Consider the following 19651-nt stretch of genomic DNA (forward strand, 5'->3'; position numbering starts at 1 on the left):
GGGTGTGTAATTTATAATGGAACAAGGGAACATACATACGTAATTTATAAGGGAACGAGTGAAGATATGTGAATAATTTATAAGGGAACGAGTGTACATGCATGCCACTCCCCTCTCTATACCCTTTACCATTTTTATGTCCATTCATCCAGATCCATACACTTCCTTTCTTTATTCAAAATTTCGGAATGGCATCGCAAGAGGCAATGGGCAGACATGAGGCGTGGAAGTGGCATAGAATTGAAAAGCTTGGCCACTAGTTGATCCTTGCCATTACGACGAACAGATCCAAGGTACTCAGCAAAACACTATCACATTCTCCCCGCTGTAGAGGCGGTAAAATCAGCAGGACTCGATACAGTGTATGGCACCAGGGATTTACAGGTCAATGGTTACTTCACTTCGATGGACGCTTTGTGATATCGAATTGTAGTAAGGGAAGTGTTTCTTTTCACAAGGTAATTCTTCCTTCAATCACAAGTAACCAACGGGAACCAAGGGTCGATTAATGGGAGGGATGAGCAGAGCGAGGGAATGTGTCATAGAAGGAAATGAACCTGACTCGGCAAAGAAGAGAAGCCAGCATAAATTGAGTATTGTGGTGTGATAATAATTTAGTTGAAGGAAAGTAGATTGAATGTCATGTTGAGTTCAATGCAAAATTATTGTTTTAAATGCAGCCGCGTTAGAGCGCGGATTGGCACATTCAATTATGACATTTTGGACATTGGTGAAACTTAGTTTCAGTAGGGGAACGAATGGCAACTCAGTTTTTCATGTCTATCATTGTTTCATTGTTTCACGTGTGTTGCAAAGGGTGAGAAAAAAGTGGAACGAATGGTATTATTCTTCCAGTGAAAAATCACAGCTCTATGCAGGCAGGATAGACCGGAAAGTTCATCCATTGAGACGATGTGAATGGAGCTGAGGAAAAGTAAATGTATGATTACATATATGTGGTTGTAAAATAGATGGGACAATAGTTAGCTGGAATTACAGGAACAAATTCAGCATACAACCACAGTGAACTCAGGCTAGTGATAGCAGGAGATTTTCATTTTCCAGATATTGGCCTGAAAAACGGGCTGGATGACCTGTAGTTTGTACATTATACTCCAGAGAGTGCACCACACCAATATATAAAGTTTCTTTGAGTTAGCACATGAGATACATTGACTCCATAACAATACTATTGTCACCTGAAAAATATTCAGGGTACAGTGACCATATTGCCATTTGTTTAAAATAATTATGGGGAAAGATTAGTCTCATCCTCAGGTTGAGATCCCAAACTGGAGAACTCCCAATTTTCAGGAAATGAGGACGAATTTATACGAGGAGGTGGAGAGTTGAAGTCAGACACCGAGTAAGAATAAATAATTTCCCAAATGACTGGCAGATGAATTGAATATAAATAATTGGAGAAAACTTTATGATTCTATTCATTTCCAGACCAGCGTCAATCAAAAGTATTGAATGCTGGGCCTTTAAATCAGGCAAATGGGCAGTTTCTAAACTCATGTATTGTGCTTCTGAAGAAGAAATATTTCAGATCTTGAGGCCATGCTCTTATTTCTATTTCCATTCACGTTACGTTCGCTGCAGTATCTGTTCTCAATTATCGAAATAACCCTCTGGCTTGAAGCAGTCCCTGGAAACACTCAGTGAAACATCCGATAAAAACGGAAGATATTTGTGGTTACAAGGGCATATCTCTTAGAGGACACTGTGAATGCATTAAAATTGCTCAGGAAGAAACTGTAAAACAAATAATCCACCGGCAATACCTGGTTTAAAGGAAAACAAAAATAACTGCTACATGAAACTGTATTTTGTCCATATATGTGTCCAGGAAATTGAATTTCCTGCGACAACCCCTTTCGGAAGTTCATTTCACTCAGCCACCACTCTCTGAGTGAACAAGATTCCTCGTTTGTTAATTCTAAAGTTCTGCCTCTAAACCTTAACTTATGACCCCTCGTTCCAATCTCTCCTACCCACAAGGAGAAGAGCTTATTTTTATCTACTCACTGTATCCCTCTGATCATTTTAAATACCTCTATCAAATTTCCCCTTAACCTTCAATGCTCCAATTAATAAAGACCTAATGTACTTAATATTTCTTCATAATCATAATTCTGAAATGCAGGTAACATTTTAGTACATCATCTCTATACCTTCTCTATAATTTGCTATAATTTGGTCACCAGAAATGAACACAGTATTCTAAATTTGTTTTCACGATTGCCTTGCGTAGTCTCAACATCACTTCACAACTATTTTATTCTATGCTCTGATTCATGGAGGCCAGCATCTCAAAAGCTTTTTTCACCACTCTATCCACGTGATTCCATTTTTAAAGAACGATGTTAGGTGCTGCAGCAGGCAGTCGACAATTTGAATCATCGCCCTTTAAAAGGAGGTACACCTTTCCACCTACTTCTTCACGCTTCTGAATTACAGCCTATTCCAGAGGAAAAACAATAATTTTCCCCCCACTCCTGAACTAGAGAATGCCGGACAAAAGGTATGGGTGGCACCACCAGTGGCCCTCCTGTAAAAGGAGAAATAGTGACACCTGCCCAGGGTAACAATCGGTGGGTAGCTATTGAGGGACAGGATTATTTAGTCTGTTCAAACACTGAACGCTTGCGGTATCGTTAGTGACATGTGTCAGGCTTCTTTGTTCCAGGTTCTCCGTTTTATGCTCCTGGTGATTTGGCTTAACAGCTGCTTTGGTGCCAACAATTGGATTTGTAATAACGAAGACGTTCTGAGGGAGTTGCCCGTGGGGGACACGGTCCGATGCATTACATCAAGGAAGTCCTCGGTCACTCGCCTCAAGTGCAGCTTATATAGATATGTTATTGCCAGTGTCGGTTCTTATATTTTGTTTGTAGATGGACCAACTGAAGAGGTTTCCCCCTACTTCTGTGATGGTCGTTTTTGTACTCGCTTTGTATCTTGTAATAACTCTGCTCCACCTGTCGCTAAGTGGCGAAAGGATTCTAGTTCTGTGGAAGATTGGTGGCCTACCTCACCATCAAACATTCCTTCAGATTTATCCGACAATTCCTTTCTCCATGTTTCCTATGCATACGCTCACCGATTAAATGTTTCTGATTGTTGGGTTTGTACTATAGGCCTTTACATACTGGTACAGGCATTGCCATGATCCCCATTCCTTTCACCCGAAAGGAAGTTGCTGCCTGGAACTATTTTGACCCCTCCAAAGGCAGAGTTTACATTGATGTTGATAAACCTGTGCCTGAGGCAGCTCGTTTCTTTAATCTGAGTGATATTTTGGGTATTTTCCGAGGATGGCATATTTCTACCTCCCCTTATATCACACCCCCCTATTTTATTGTTTCCCAATATGTGAAGGGCTCTGTCTGTTTTTGTAAGTTCCCTGCCAAACCAGCCGATGCACTGAATCCCAGTGAAGGTTTGGACAGGGCCCCCGTGTCTACACCATTGAGATATGGTGGATACACGGGGTCCCACGGCCCTACATACCGTTAACAATCCATAAGAGCCTTGTTAACCATTTGTTTAACCTCATCACGGGTAACTGGAGCAGGAAAAGCCAACTCGATAGAAGCAGCAGTGGGAGCAGCTATTGAGGGACAGGATTATTTAGTCTGTTTAAACACTGAACGCTTGCGGTATCGTGTGTGACATGTCAGGCTTCTTTGTTCCAGGTTCTCCATTTTACAGCTGGTACAGCTGGGCCAGGAGGACTCAGCAGCTGGGGATGATGTTCCCCTGCTTTTCTCTTATAAAGGGCATAAAGGACTGCAGTAGGTTTCCCATCAATATCACTTTTAGGTACACCTAACTTTAACAAGGTTAGGAAAAGGACCTTTCTTGTCAGTCCGTTATTAACAGCAGCCCCTCTCTTTAATATTCCTGCTTGTTCTTGGTACACAGATGTCCTTTCTTCAGATAACAGCATCTCTGGCCCCTCGGTGGAATTTAGCTTATGTCTGCTGATTCTAAAAATAAAGCAGGTTCTCAGCCTTGCAGAACCCAGAGCTGCAAATTAAAAAAATAACAGGTTAGAATCTTTCATTACAGGAGGTAAGTGTGACAGTTTCTGTTTTGATTGTGTTGTATATAGATAGGATTTCGGGAGATAATTTGGGGCAAGTTTTACAGTGTAAGTCACATACAAACACTTTCAAACAGACCTCATTAAAATTACTGGAGCTCTGCTGTTGCAAGACTGGGCTGCTACTGAGGGGCTTAGCAAAGGCTTTGGGGGAAATGCCCAGGAGACTTCACTAATGGATTGAAGTGTACAAAAAGGCAACATAAGAAAGAGTTTATCAGAGTCGCATATTGGCTGGAAAATAACTTGCTGGTCTAAGATGGTTATAGAGTAAAACAGGTTTTCTCTGTGTGTGTGTGTGTGTGTGTGTGTGTGTCAGAGAGAGACACACGCAGACAGAGTGCACTTCTATAGCGTAACAGCCAGCAATTTCAACTGGGACTGGAGCAGAACACGCTGGCAAGCTTGTGGAAACCCACATTTGGAAGACGAGTTGTGAGTACTTAGTTCCACCTGGACAAAGCCATTTTGATTCATGTTTCGCTTGAAATAAGACAAACAAAATGGAACTCTGTGGAAACCTGAAAAAAAAGAAGTTAACATTTGGAATACCGACTTGTTGCTTTAGCAGGTTTAAATTACCACACTTTCAGAATTATTATGAAGCACAATTAACATTTATTAATATAATGTTTGAATCACAACAATATTAAGATGGGCTAAAATAGAAATGGCTCAGATTCATGAACAAAGAATGGAATAGTTTGTTTATGAATGGAATCCTCAACTTTTGCAAAATTATAATTTACCTTTTTCAAAACATTTGATGGAATTAAGATATAAGACAAACGATGCAATTGGAACTGAAGGTAAAATCTTGGCTAAAACTATTTTGTATCATAATAAGAAGTTTTTCTATTTCAATGAATAATCAATTCTTGAAAATATGGGAATAGAAAGGTATTTACTGATGTAAAGCTGGATATCATTGTTTCATTTCAAATATTGAAGAAAAAATATGGAATTTCTTCGAATACATTTTATTATTAAAAATATGGAATTTCTTCGAATACATTTTATTATCATGTGTGTGCTTTGTTATTAGATAATTTTGGATGTAGTTTGCGATTACCTTGATGGACTCTATTTGAAAGTTTAATTATAGAAAGAAGTAAAAAGGGATTTTTTTTTACTGGCAATGTATGATTTATTGCAACATAAGATGCTTACGTTCGATATTCATTGAACAAGATGTAAGTGGGAGAAGGATCTGTTTGTTTCAATTTCTCAGGATGATTGGATGACAATATCTGAGGACAGTATAAATGTACGATATAGATGATATCATTATAATTTATCCATCAACTTCATTTAACTCCTGAGAAGTTGAAGAGGTATATATTCCTTTCTGCATATATATGTTTTCAATGTCGGGAACACATAGAGTCATTTGAACATTCAGTATGATTATGTGAGAAGGTAAAACATTTTTGGAATAGATGTATGACAATTTTTGGAGTTTTTAAAAAATAAGCTCTAATGACACACGTTGGTATTTTTATTAAGATATCTTAAAAATGAATTTTGAATTTACATTGGGTAAATTTCAAATTGGATTTATTCGGTAGAGAGAAAATGTCTAGTGAGAAGAATGAAATTGAATTAAGTATCCAAAAATGGCGTATGGAACTGTGATCCTGTATTCCATTGGAAACGACAACATAATTTACAGAATAAGTATACATTTTTGTTAATATGTGGTGGCCATATATGGAATCTATGGGTTTAAATATATAATGATTGATTAGTGGCATCAAATACGGTTATGGCGGTTTTTATATATTTTTCTTTAGTTTGGGGTTGGAGCAGATGGGAATGGGGAGGAAGGGGAAAATATATGGGAGAAAACTATGTGTTTATACTTTGTATTGTATTTTGTTTTGATTATATTAAAATAAATTATACCGAAAATAGTGTTTTTTTTTTTATTGTGTACGTCCCCTGCCTAAAATAAAGTTTGGGAATTTGTACTTGTTAACAATAATGTGTACAGCATCGAGATTTCCAGAAAATATACCATTAAGGAATATTAAATCCAAAAGGGTGGTAAAGAATATGGAAATATTTTTTCATAGTTTTTGTATTACCTAAAGAGATCCAGAGTGATCAAGGATCTAACTTTATGTGTGCGTTGTTCCAGCAGTTGATTTATGATTTGGGAATAAAACAGATCACTTCATCTGCGTACCATCTTGACACTCAAGGAGCTTTGGAAAGATTTGATTCTGTTCTTAAAAATATGATGAGGATATATTTTCTGGACAATGGGAAAGATTGGGATGAAGGATTTCATTTATTTTTATTTGCAGTCAGGGAGGGTGTGCAGGCTTCATTAGGTTTCTGCCCTTTTTGAATTGTCTGGGCATCAGATAAGAGGACTTTTAATGTTGATTAAATAACAGTGGGTTAATGAGGATATGCAGTTGGAGTTGCTGGATTATGTTTCTAAGTTTAAAGATAGGTTAAGAAAAGTGTGGACTTTGACAAGAAAATTTAGAAATAGTTCATGGCAAAACTTTGCATTTATTTGATAGGGAAGCTCTAGTGAGGAATTTGAAGACAGGAAGTAAACTTAATTTTATTCCAAATACATGACAATCATCTGAGAGCAAAGCTTTCTGGATAGTACATAATTACATCAAAATTGAATGATGTTAACTATTGTGTTAGCACTACAATTTGAAGAAATAAACTTAGGTTTGTCACATAAATATGGTGAAACCTTATTATGAGGATAAGGGTAGTGGAAAACAATCTGAATCTGAGTGTTAGTGTTGACAGGCTTGAGGAAGTTATCGATCATATGATTATTGAACTCGAATCTTGTGAAGGTAACCTTAAATAAACCATGGTTCCTGTGAGCTTGTCTAACTCAGCATTTTTTAAAATTTGAAGGAAATGTTAGGTAATCTTCAGTCACAAGAGAAAAAGCAGTTGAAAGTTCAATTTTGAAATCTAAATTTTTGCCTTGTGACAAAATGGACATTAATCATTTATCATGATGTGCATGTGCGAGATACAGGTCCCATAAAACTACGCCCATTTAGAATAAACATTCAGAAAATTAATATCATGTATCAGGAGGTGGAATACATTTTGCAAATTATATTTCTAGACTTTTGAACTCAGATTGGAGTTTTCCTTGTATTCTGGTACCTAAACAAGATTACAAGGTTATGTACAGACAACAAGAAGGTTAATTCAGTAACTAAAGCAGATGGTTATCCTATTCAGAGAATCGATGACTGTATTCTTACTGAATTGAATTTGTTGAAGGGTTACTGGCATGTGACTTTAACTGAGAGATGAAAGAATGTTTCGGCTTTTTTTTAACTCCATCTGGTATGTATGATTATAATGTGTAACCTTTTTACATGAGTAATGCCCCTGAAGTATTCCGTTAATTCGGTAATCCAAGGGTTAACACATACAGATGCTTATATTGATGAATTAGTCACAAAACGTGAGCTACGGGAAGAACATCTAAGGGAATTGGACAAATTCTTTGCAAAATTATCTAAATTATGTAACTGTTAATTTCATGAAATGTAAATTTACAAATGCTACTGCAAAATATTTAGGTCATGTAGTTGATCCTTGCAAAATTGCATCTATTCAAGAGAAGGTGAATGTAATTTCTGATTTTTCCTATTTCCATGGCGAGAAAGCAGTGAGAAGGTTTTCATGAATTTCAGGATTATACGAAATTTGGCAGATTTTGGCTGCGGCTACTCTTCCTTTGCCCAAACCTTTCCAGAAAGGGCAGAAATGTTTGTGGACTATAATTTGTCAGACAGCTTTGGAAAATGTCAAGACATTGTTATGCCATTACCCTCTTTTAAAATCTGATTTTAAAAGATTTTCCCTTTAGCAGCGGATGCCACTGATGGAGCAGGAGGTCCAGTTTAATTATAAATAGATAATGAAATTGACCATCGAGTTGCCTACCTTTCAAAAAATATTCATCAAAGAAACTATTCTACAATTGAGAAGAGACTGCCGTTTATACTAGTTTCTCTGCAGATGTTTGTTGTATATGTCGTTACCTCTCATGAATGAATAGCGATATTTACTGACCAAAATTGTCTGCTATTTTACAATTAAGTGAGCAATAAAAACAGAAGATTGTATAAGTGGTGTTTAATATTTCAAGACTATAATCTGCAAATTAATCGTCTCAGAGGTGCAAATAATGAGACCTGATTTTTGTTTTGTTTCAAATGCTAAAATTGATCATGTATAGTAATATATACAGTCAACATTGGGATACGTTATTATAACATGTTTATGTTGTGTATTGTTAATCCCTAAGTGATTTTAAATTCAGTTTAGTCATAAATAATTTTAACTGAAGATTTAAAATCACTTTGTAATGTAGAAAGTTTGACAGATTATGTTGTGATTGTATTTTATAGATATATTTTTGGAGATATAATATATATTTATTGTAGGTCACCTTCAATCACTCAAAAACAGATCTTATTTAAAATACTGTAGCTCTGCTCATGCCAAATATGCCGGCGCCCAGAGCCTTTGAAAAGGCTTTGGAGAGTCCCCAAGAAACCTCACTAATGGATTGTTGTTCACAAAAAAGTCAATAGATGAAAGAACTCCTCAGAACAGGGGTGTCAAACTCAAATTCATGGAGGGCCAAAATTAAAAACTTGGACTAAGTTGAGGGCCGAACTAAATATTTATTGAAAATTTTCAACAACATCTGCATGTTTTCTCTTCTTTCAACATATGTAATGTTAAACTTTAGGATATAACTTTAGGAGGATAATGTTACAGGTCAGGAGTAGGTAGCTCAAGTTTACCCTTTGCTTGACCTGAGGGAAACCTATTTGGTCCCTGTGGAGATGTAGTCAGCATTCACAGGCTGTGTCCATTTTGGCCTGCATCAGGACTCAGCATTTCCTGCTCACTCCTCAGGCTCTAGGCCTCTATTCACCCTCGACCCACCTGACCAGTGCTTTACCCAACCTCTAGTCACCCCTCACTCCACTCGCTCTGCCTCTACCCACCCCATCCTATACACCCCATGCCTCTCCCCTCAACCTGTTCCTCCCTCTATCCATCTCTCACCCTCTAATCACCCCTCCCCTTTTACCTCTTCCCTATCCACCCCTCCTTCTACTCATCCCTCCCTCTAACTGCCCCTCGCACCACCATAACTTCCCCTGCCCATTACTCCTCACCTACACCCTCTGCCCAGCCCTGCTTACTCAGGCCCAGCGCGCTGCCGATCAGCCTTTGCGGACAGCCACCATCTCTCTCTTCATGTGCAGGGCCGAACCAGCCGTCCCTGGGGTCCGCGCGGGTGCAAGCGCTGAAGGCCGTGGCGACGGGGAGAATTGCGCTCGCGCTGTGGAAGGGCCGTCCGGTGCCAGTCGCGCGGGGCTCGCGCTGCCCGGGGGCCGTGCGCAGCCTGCCATGCCCGACGCGCCGACAGGAAATCACAGGCGCTCGCCAATCCGCCGCACCGCTCGACAGGTGGGAGAAGTGACTGGTTGTGCGGGGAGCCTTCCAACCGGCTTGCCGGCTGATGACATCGACAGATTTCTCGTGTTACGATTTCTCGTGTTACTATGGGGAAGGATGTGCAATGAAGGGGGAGGATGGTGGGGGTGACATTACCAAAAAACAGCATCGGCTCTCGCTGCAGGTCGGGCCACCTCTAATACATTTTTGAAATGATCTTGCGGGCCAAATATAATTATATCGCGGGCCCCAGAGTTTGACATGTGTGCCTCAGAACCTCAGGCTCTCTGCAGTATAACTTGCTGTTCTAAGAAGGTTATGTAGTTTTCCAAGAAGATAGAGTAAATCAGGCTTTCTCTGAGAGAGAAAGAGCGAGAGAGAGAGAGATTTCAGTTCTGCAGTTTTACACTCAGCATCAGCAGCTGACTCTGGAGCAGGAAAAGCTGGCAAGCGTGTTGGAAACTCCATTTTGAATACGGATTGTGAGTGTATAGTTCCTCCTTGTCAAAGCTCATGTGGTCATCCAAGAGGAGGGGACTGGCTACCGAATGTTTTATTTGAAATAAGACAATCAAACAGGAACTCTGACCTGAAAAAGAGAGTTATCATCTGGAAAGTAGTGAAGGGGCATGCTTCTTCGGCAAGGCACTGAAGTGGCTGGTTAAAAGGAACCAGTTGTGTGTGTCCAGTGAACAATTAATGTCTCTCTGAAAACCGATAAGAAATTTCCTGAGCCATAACCACTTAACTTTCAAGCACCAAAGACTGGTCAACTTCATAAATCTTAAATTCTTTGCCAGTATAAGAAGTGCCTGAAGCCAGTGAACTTGGAGGCATGAGAATTGAGATTGGACTGTGAATCAACGAAATTTTTATGAACTTAGAAGGAGGTTATGTTAGGATTGTTAAGTAAATAGTAATATGTTAAATTCATGTTTAAAAATAATTATAAACAACTTTTTATATCTAACCATTTGCCTTGGTGAACATCTATTGCCGTTGGGTTTTGGGGTCCCTCTGGGTTCATAAAAATATAAAGTGTTATTAAGACAGGGGTGGTTATTTCTCCTACCAAATGAAGAAAATATAGAATCTAGCGAGTCAAATAATGCTCTGAGAGACAGGGACAGCTTAATAAAATTATTAGGCTCATTTAGTGACATTGAAAGAGGAGGCCACTAAAATAAAGATTTCTTAATATAGTTCATTAAAGTTAGAAAGTTTTCCTTAAATAAGTTCCTGAGTTGATGAAATTATTATTAAGAGCAACAAATAAATAATTACATTGATTGCGTATTATTTAAGGCTAATTTAAAACCACTTTTTTCGAGATTTAAATTACATCCAAATGATTGACTACATTAGTGAAGGAGTGATACTATAGTTGGAATCGATCGACCAGCGTCAGTTAAACGTAAAATTTAATTTGCATAGAGCGAGACTATATGCACAGTTACACACCTTGTTATACCAGGCATGTGAATATATTGCCAAAAGGTCACTGTTAATTGTTGTATTGCTATATATTCAACAGTCTATCTCATTGTCGATTCTTGCATCTGATGAAATGGTGCAGCCGAGATAGGTAAACAGACTCGCCAAGGCAAATAGCGCCTTTGGAAGACTACACAAAAGAGTCTGGAAAAACAACCAACTGAAAAACCTCACAAAGATAAGCGTATACAGAGCCGTTGTCATACCCACACTCCTGTTCGGCTCCGAATCATGGGTCCTCTACCGGCACCACCTACGGCTCCTAGAACGCTTCCACCAGCGTTGTCTCCGCTCCATCCTCAACATCCATTTGGAGCGCTTACACCCCTAACGTCGAAGTACTCGAGATGGCAGAGGTCGACAGCATCGAGTCCACGCTGCTGAAGATCCAGCTGCGCTGGATGGGTCATGTCTCCAGAATGGAGGACCATCGCCTTCCCAAGATCGTGTTATATGGCGAGCTCTCCACTGGCCACCGTGACAGAGGTGCACCAAAGAAAAGGTACAAGGACTGCCTAAAGAAATCTCTTGGTGCCTGCCACATTGACCACCGCCAGTGGGCTGATAACGCCTCAAACCGTGCATCTTGGCGCCTCACAGTTTGGCGGGCAGCAACCTCCTTTGAAGAAGACCGCAGAGCCCACCTCACTGACAAAAGGCAAAGGAGGAAAAACCCAACACCCAACCCCAACCAACCAATTTTCCCTTGCAACCGCTGCAATTGTGTCTGCCTGTCCCGCATCGGACTTGTCAGCCACAAACGAGCCTGCAGCTGACGTAGACTTTTTACCCCCTCCATAAATCTTCGTCCGCGAAGCCAAGCCAAAGAAGAAGAAAGATATATTCAACAGTAATGTGCCAAAAGGGCAGCTGTTCCACGATAGAGAGTAAATGGTTTGAATTTCATTGAGGTCATATAATTTTCTAATATATTTTAAATAAATCGTTCCATTGTACTCTATCAAAAGTTTTATCAACATCAAAGCAAGTAACATATTCAGACAACGAAATACTAGGGGAGTAAAATATATTTAATAAACGACAGATGTTAAATTATTAATAACGAATCTTTATAAACAGAGTTTGCTCTTCAGAGATAACGAGAGGAAAAAAAAATATTCTAATCTGCAGACCGAAATCTTACAAAATATGTTAGCATCAACATTCAAATGTGAAATTTGTCTATCGGCATAAAATTCCGGATTAGGATAGGTATGAATTTCATTCGTTTAAAATCAAAATTTTAAGCAAATCAAATTTAGGAATTAAGGCATATTGTTGATCAATTCACTTTAATTATTCACCAGTGCATCTCTAAATCTCTATTAGGATTCTTTTTAACCTTCGATATTAATGCAAGTATTTGACTTCTAACGGATAGTGTCATTTCCTTTGATCGTATAAGGCTGAATAAATTAGAGAACATAATTTGAATGTGATACAACAAAGTTTGACAACCGGTGGTGGAGGAATACGTTTCAACCAAGGTTTGGTTGTTTATGTGGAACGAATGGGCAGCGAAGCCACAAGAGGCAGAAAAAATACCAATTTCCAATAATTTGAGGCCAAATCATGTTCAGAGGATGAATTAACAAATTTTAATGGAAACGTGACGACCTGTTTTCTGAAAAGTGGCCAGCACGGACACATTGAACAGATTGGCGTGTGAATATAATTCCAGCAAACGCGAAAATGGACGGGCTGCTACACAGTGAACATCAAGAAAATTCAATACTACTTAGCTGTTTCAGAGGAAAAATTCACACACATTTAATAGCGACGCCATATCCATCATAAAAAGAAAATACTTCGAACTAGATCTGGTAAATGATCTGACACTGAGCAGGAAAATAAGCAGCAAAATGCGCAACATAAGAGCTCTTCATAAGAGCCCAATATTACCAGTGTGGGCATTTTTCAGTTTTACTCTGTACACTTATCCCCGATGCTGCGGTGACTTCCCACATTCCATTAATTTGAAACCGGTAAAAGTCTTCTTTTATCGAACACCACTTAAACCTTGTTTAAAGATGAAAGGCCGATTCTACCCAGAGCACAATGAACACCGAGGTTGGATTATCGGAGGATTGAGTTAATCGGCATTTGCAGCTAACCCTTATTCGTTTGGCCGAAGGTATTATTTGTGACTTATTTTTTTTTCATATCAATGATGAACATTGTTGTCATCAGCTAACAAAAATGCCTAAAATAATACATGGATAATATGAAAGTTCGCGCCATTTTCTTCATATGTCTTATGAGCTCAGGCGAGCAGTGCTGAGACTTGTCACTTTGGAAAGAAGAAGGATGAGCCGAGACATAATATTGATGTACAGGCTTGTTATAGGCATGGGCAGGGTAGACAGACAGCGTGTCTTCCAGGGAAGAAAATAGCAATCACCAGAGGACTTAATACAAATGTGTTGGAAATATGTTTTGGGGAGATAACGGGAAAATCTTTAAATGCAGAGGGTTGTGGATGTTTTGATGCTTCTTTTTCCGATAATAGTAGAGGCTTAAACATTAGGGGCATATAAAAACACTCAGACAGACGCACAAAGGAAATATAAAGAAGAGGTTAAAGACAGGAAGCGTTTAGTGGTAACTTTGCAATGAATATATGTGACGGTACAAAATTGAGGGCGAAGAGCCTGTTCTATTCTATGCTGCTCTGTTCTCTCTTCTTGGTTTTAAATTAAATAGCATTGTTTGATGAATCTTACGGGGAGATATAATGGATTCCTAAACAGAATCTGTAGCTGTTCCCTTAACTTGGTCTGTGTCACTGCGTAAATACAGGTGTTCGTGCAACTGTGGTGCATCTGTAACATGTATCCCAATTCAAGCTAATAAGGAGGAACAGAGAAAGAATATAATTACAAATACTGCATTCGTCCCAGTATTGAACACAACCTCGTGACTGTCCATAGCAGTAGGAAATTTCCGGAGAGAAGCAATAGCAGCAACACTGATTTTCTACGGCTCTCGAACTCATGGTCTCTGTGGTTCCCTTCCGATATTTTCGGACTCTTTTTAGATCCATGCCTACGGCGGGACTTACTGGCTACCAAAATCTGTTTGATTGTTAACATATTAAACAGAAAGATCAAAACAAAGGGGATAAATGGCGATAGAATCAAGTGCAATAATTCCATATCCTAGAAACCATAATGATGGTCTGAACGAAACAGAACGAAAACGTTGGTGCTAACCTATATCAAGGTGTGAACATAAAATACCAGAAAATATTCTTTAAACAACTCAGTGAGATCATTGTTCCCAGAACCATGGTCCCTTTTTATTCTCCATACAAAATCTAGGTTTCAGCTTTCGACAACAAATTGCTATAAAACGGTCGAATGTGAACATGACAGTGAACAACACGCATAGCATTTACAATTTACTGGAACAGAGTTACAGGATAGGTCAGAAGTATTGCTTTACACAAAGAGTGATGGGTACCTAAAACATTTGAATGAACGTGTGTGAGATAATGTTACATTTGAAATATTTATATCTCTTAGAAAAGCAGATTTGCACACGAAAATGTACACTCATGAGACTATGAGGGGGGCGGGATGATTAGATTGATGTGGAGAAAAATTTATATGTGTCGGCTGACCATCGTCGGCTAAAATGCCTTACTGCGCTGCAACTGTCGCTGAGCCACAGCGTAAGCTGATAACCCACAGTCAAAAACGCGAAATGTTTTTTTTTTATTATCATGCTTTGTTTCCACTGAAAACTTAATTGGAGCTGAGGGCTCAAGGTTCACAATTTTATCGGCAGACCTTATTTAATTATATTCCAGCTTTAAATATTAACTAGGAAGTTTTAAAATTGACTGGAACGGGCAGAAATATAACATGTGAAGGAAATTCCGCAATTCAGAGAAATGTATCAAGATTGAGTTCATAGTAGGGGTGATATCTAATTTAATGTAATAGCCGAGGATATTGGAGCTGAGAAAAGAAAACATTTACGAAATAAAAAGAAATTCCTTGTCTTTACTCTCATTTCATGAACAAAGAGTACTATGTTTCTTCTTGTAATCTTTGAGCGCAATAAACATATAGTGAGTGATAAGTGTCCTTTGGTGTCTGATTAAAAAAAGCGATTCCTTTAAGCCATAAATTGAATTGTTGCAGTAATATAGTCACTTAATTCAGTCGCTGTTCCAGCTGCGAACTATACAATATGGTCTATACTAAACACACACGTGAGGAAGGATTGGCCAGGTATCACGAACTTTCCATTGGATTCCATTTGAATTAACGTTTCCACACTGATCAGTCCTCCATTAGAAATTTTCACTACGATAGAGGGACCCAACTCAAACTATGGCAACCATACTATATTTATGTTCCCTTATTGGAACATGCAATAATGTAATATGTAATATTGATGTTGCGGTATGTGACACATCTGTTTAACTGCAGCAAGTGAGAACTTCGGAGCATTAAAGCACGTATTGATGTGTGGCAATAATGTCTCATTAATGATTAATGACCTGCAATGCAGTCGCTCATCTTATTCTTCCCATAGGGGTTAGAACATGGACAGTAGAAGACTACATCAAAGTAAATGCCCTTTGACTGTTGATGGTTTGCCGACCCAAATATTCTATAGAATATCTAAACCCTCGCTACTCAGTAATCTTAAGTTTACCGTAGCGTAGGGCCAATATTTTACAACAATAGTTATAATATTCAGTTAGGGGGTGAATAAATAAATGCAAGCCTCATTTTACATAATGTGCCATTTACCTTTACTAGAGTTATAGAACGCTGCTGTAGAAAAGGTACCTTATTCTGTTCTAGTCTGCCAAATCATTATTCTGCTCAGTACTACTGACCTGCACCAAGTCCATTGTCCCCCAAACCCATTCCATTCATGTACCCTTCCAAATTATTCTTAAATGTGAACAATTTGCCTGCGTCCACCACTTCAGATTTCCACACTCCCACGAATCCCTGTGCAGAGAGAATATCGCTCATGTCCCCTCTTAATTTTTCACTTTGAACCAGAATGAAAGTCGTGTGGTTTAATTGCACGAAACCTCAGTGTAAAAATTTGATCTCTATTCACTCTGGCTTTATCCATTATAATTCTAAAAACCTTTATTAAATCTCCCCTCAGTCATCTGAAATTTATGGAATAAAATCCTAAGCTGTTTAACCTTTCGCTCTAACTCATGTCGATAACACTGGAAAACATTCTAATAAATTTTCCCTCCACATTTTCGATTTTAATAATACCCTTCCTGTAGTCATGTGCCAACATTGAACACACTACTCCATGTTTGGTCTCACAATTCTCTTGGAAAAATTTAACCATACAGGACATAGTGAGTGTTATCTGTACCTGCACACTGGGGACATTGTTGGCTTTAAGAGGTATCTTATTCAAATGGAAAGACTCTGGACATAAACCAGAGTTTCAATGGTCCTTTTATATTACTCCCTGTTTCATTTTGAGGAATAAAATTATATATTTGATTCTTCAGTGAAATGTGAACATACAAGTCTTACTTCCAGTTGATGTAAATGTTTTAACATGATTAGATGTATTCACTATTACCAAATGAATATAGTATTAACTTTGTATTTTTTCATTCACGATATGAATCAAAAACTACAAAATAAATGTAATGCTCGTGATAAGCAACTCACTTTTTAGTGTGTTTCTTTATTATGTATTATATATATATAGTGGCAGAGCACACCCTCATGGTGAATTGATTTCGCTTGTATCACCACATGGAGGGGCAGCCATGGAGAAATGGCGACATCAGAGGTTTCTCTCTGACTCCAGCATCCCTTCCAGCGTGCACCCTGGGCGGTGATTATGCTGTCACAATGCTCCTGGTGACTGAGTTCATGCTTTCCTAATAAGGGCTTGCTGAATTTGAATAAAAATAGTCATCACCGACCCTCAATGTGGTGGCTGTGTTTCTTCCAATGCTCACACCACCACAGTGGTAATCCGGAGGAGCCCAGACGTTTAATGCTGTCTCCATCAATCTTCCCCCCTTTAGGACCCACCATCCGAGAACGTGGTTCGGGCAGGTGGAAGCACAATTTCAACTCTGGAACATCTTCTCAGACGCCATGATGCTCTATCATGTGAGCACACTGGACCAAGATACGGCAGCGAGGGTAGACGACATCATCCAGCATGCCCCAGCTACGGGCAAGTACACCACCCTCAAAGACCTGATGCTTGGAACTTTAGAGCTAATGCCCCAGCAACGGGCTTCCAGGGTCCTTCACCTAGATGGGCTTGTGGACTGCAGTCTGTCAGCACTGATGGATGAAATTCTTGTGCTGGCGGAAGACCATAAGCCATATTTTCTCTTCTGCCAGATATTCCTCGAACAGATGCAGGAGCATATCCATCTGCTCCTCACAGATGAAGACTTCTTGAACCTGAGGAGAGCAGCAGCCATTCTGGTGCATGAAGAGGGAAAACGAAGCAACCCTCAACCAGGTGGCACGATGAGGACCCAGCTGACTGCAAGCCACTCTCAAGAACGAGCCAGAGGAGGGCCAGTCGATCTGGTGTTTCTACCACCAGCACCGGGTAGTCCAATCCCGTAAGTGCCACCAGCTCTGCGGGTTTCAAGGAAATGACCAGGCCAGTCGCCGTTGATGGCTGCGATGGCTGGCTACACCAATAGCCTCCTTCATGTGATGACAGATCCACAGGCCACCGATTCCTGGTGGACACAGGGGCTGAGCTCAGCATCCTTCCCCACACATTAGAGAGTCACAAACGATTTGGAAGTCCAACCCTGCTGGCGGCCAATGGCTCCACCATCAGGAATTATGGCACCTGCATGGAACAGATCCAGATCTCAAAGGAGAAGTTCAACCTCCGTCGGCACCGGGCTGTTAGGGGCCAACTTCCTCAGAGCTCATGGCCTATTGGTTGACATGAAGGTCAAAATGTTGGTCAACACCCGAACATTCCACTCCATCTGATTGAAAACAGCAGAATCCAGCAGGACCGAAATCACTGCCACAGTCGCCGCCAGGGACGAGGTCGATGAGATCCTCCATGAATTCCCTGCCATCTTAGAGCAACGGTTCAACGTCACCCTGCCCCAGCATGGGATCTTCTACCTCATCGCCACACAAGACCTGCTGCTGCACACTAGACCTAGATGGCTGACGCTCAAGAGCTCCAGTAGGCAAAGGAGGAGTTATCCAGGCTCCACGAACTGGGAATCGTCTGGCACTCAGACTGAGCCTGGGAATCGCCACTCCATGTGTACCTGAAATCGTCCGGGGGTTAGAGACTATGCAGGGACTACCATCAGTTGAATGATGCAACCACCCCCGACAGCTACCCTGTACCCCACATGCAAGTCTTCTACACCAACCTGCACAGCACACATCTTCTACATAGTGAATTTCGAGCGGGGATACCATCAGATCCCAGTGAATTCAGATGACCTGAGTAAGAAGGCCATTATCACCCTTTCAGCCTCTTCAAGTTCCTGCATATGCCCTTCGGTCTAAAAAACGTGGCCTAAACACTCCAAAGCCTCATGGACGTGGTAGGATAAGACCTGGACTTTGTGTTCATTTACCAGGATGATATTCTCATTGCCAGTCGCAACCATGATGAACATACAGCTCACCTCCGCACACTCTTTGCCCAGCTAGCTGACTTCGGCTCCATGGTTAATGCAGCCAAATGCCATTTCGGCAATAAGTCCCTCCAATTCCTGGGGCACATAATTTTGACAGATGGGGACATGCCTGCACCAGAAAAGGAAGCGGCTATTCAACAATTTCCCAACCCCCGACCACCCCCCCCCTCCCAGCCTGAAAGGCCTCCAAGAATTTGTGGAGATGGTGAACCTTTACCATTGTTTCATCCTTGGGGCCGTGCACACCATGTGCCCACTGTTCGCACTCATGGCCACCAACTAAAAGACTTTATTGTGGTCAGCGTAGGTGGAAAGGGCTTTCATCCCTATAAAGGAGGCTCAAGCCAATGCCATGCTGCTGGTGCAATCATGGCCAGAGGCACACACACACTCTCTGAGAACACATCAGCTACGGCAGTAGTGGGAGGTGGAGGGGATGCTGGAAAAGTGGCTCGATGGACAATGGCGCCCACTGGCCTTTTTCAGCAAGCAGCTGAAATACACTACCTTTGACCGGGAGCTCCTGGCAATGTATTTGGCCATCAGCCATTTCTGCTACTTCCTCGAGGGCAGGCTGTTCACAGCCTTCACGGATCACAAGGACCTCACGCAAGCACTGGCAATGGCCAAGGATCCATTGTCTGTAAGAAGGCAGCACAACCTCACATACGTTTCTGAGTTCACAACCGACATCTAACACAGAGCTGGTGAGGACAATGTTGTGGTAAATGCTATCTCCCATCCAGCCATCAACACTCTCGTGCCCGGCCTGGAATATGAGTGACTGGTTCAGGCACAGCAGAACAATGCAGAGATGCAGGTCTTGCAGACCACCATCTCAGGCCTCAAACTCAAGGATATCCGGGTGCTCAGCAGCCCGGAAACATTGCTCTTGAATGTCTCAACAG

At 40.5% G+C, this 19651-nt stretch overlaps 1 protein-coding gene across 1 annotated transcript; it reads right to left on the bottom strand.

The window, feature by feature from the left end:
- Positions 1-313: 313 nt before the first annotated feature.
- LOC138742054 (uncharacterized) lies at positions 314-14129 on the bottom strand. Its single transcript, XM_069896246.1, has 4 exons — positions 13973-14129; positions 10564-10660; positions 9337-9653; positions 314-4035 (listed from the first exon to the last, which is right to left on the bottom strand). The coding sequence occupies exons 1-4, from the start codon at positions 14127-14129 to the stop codon at positions 3683-3685; spliced, it is 924 nt and encodes a 307-aa protein (XP_069752347.1). The 3' UTR covers positions 314-3682.
- Between the last annotated feature and the right edge of the window lie 5522 nt (positions 14130-19651).

This window comes from Narcine bancroftii, chromosome 8 (assembly GCF_036971445.1).
Source record: "Narcine bancroftii isolate sNarBan1 chromosome 8, sNarBan1.hap1, whole genome shotgun sequence".
NCBI lineage: Eukaryota > Metazoa > Chordata > Chondrichthyes > Torpediniformes > Narcinidae > Narcine > Narcine bancroftii.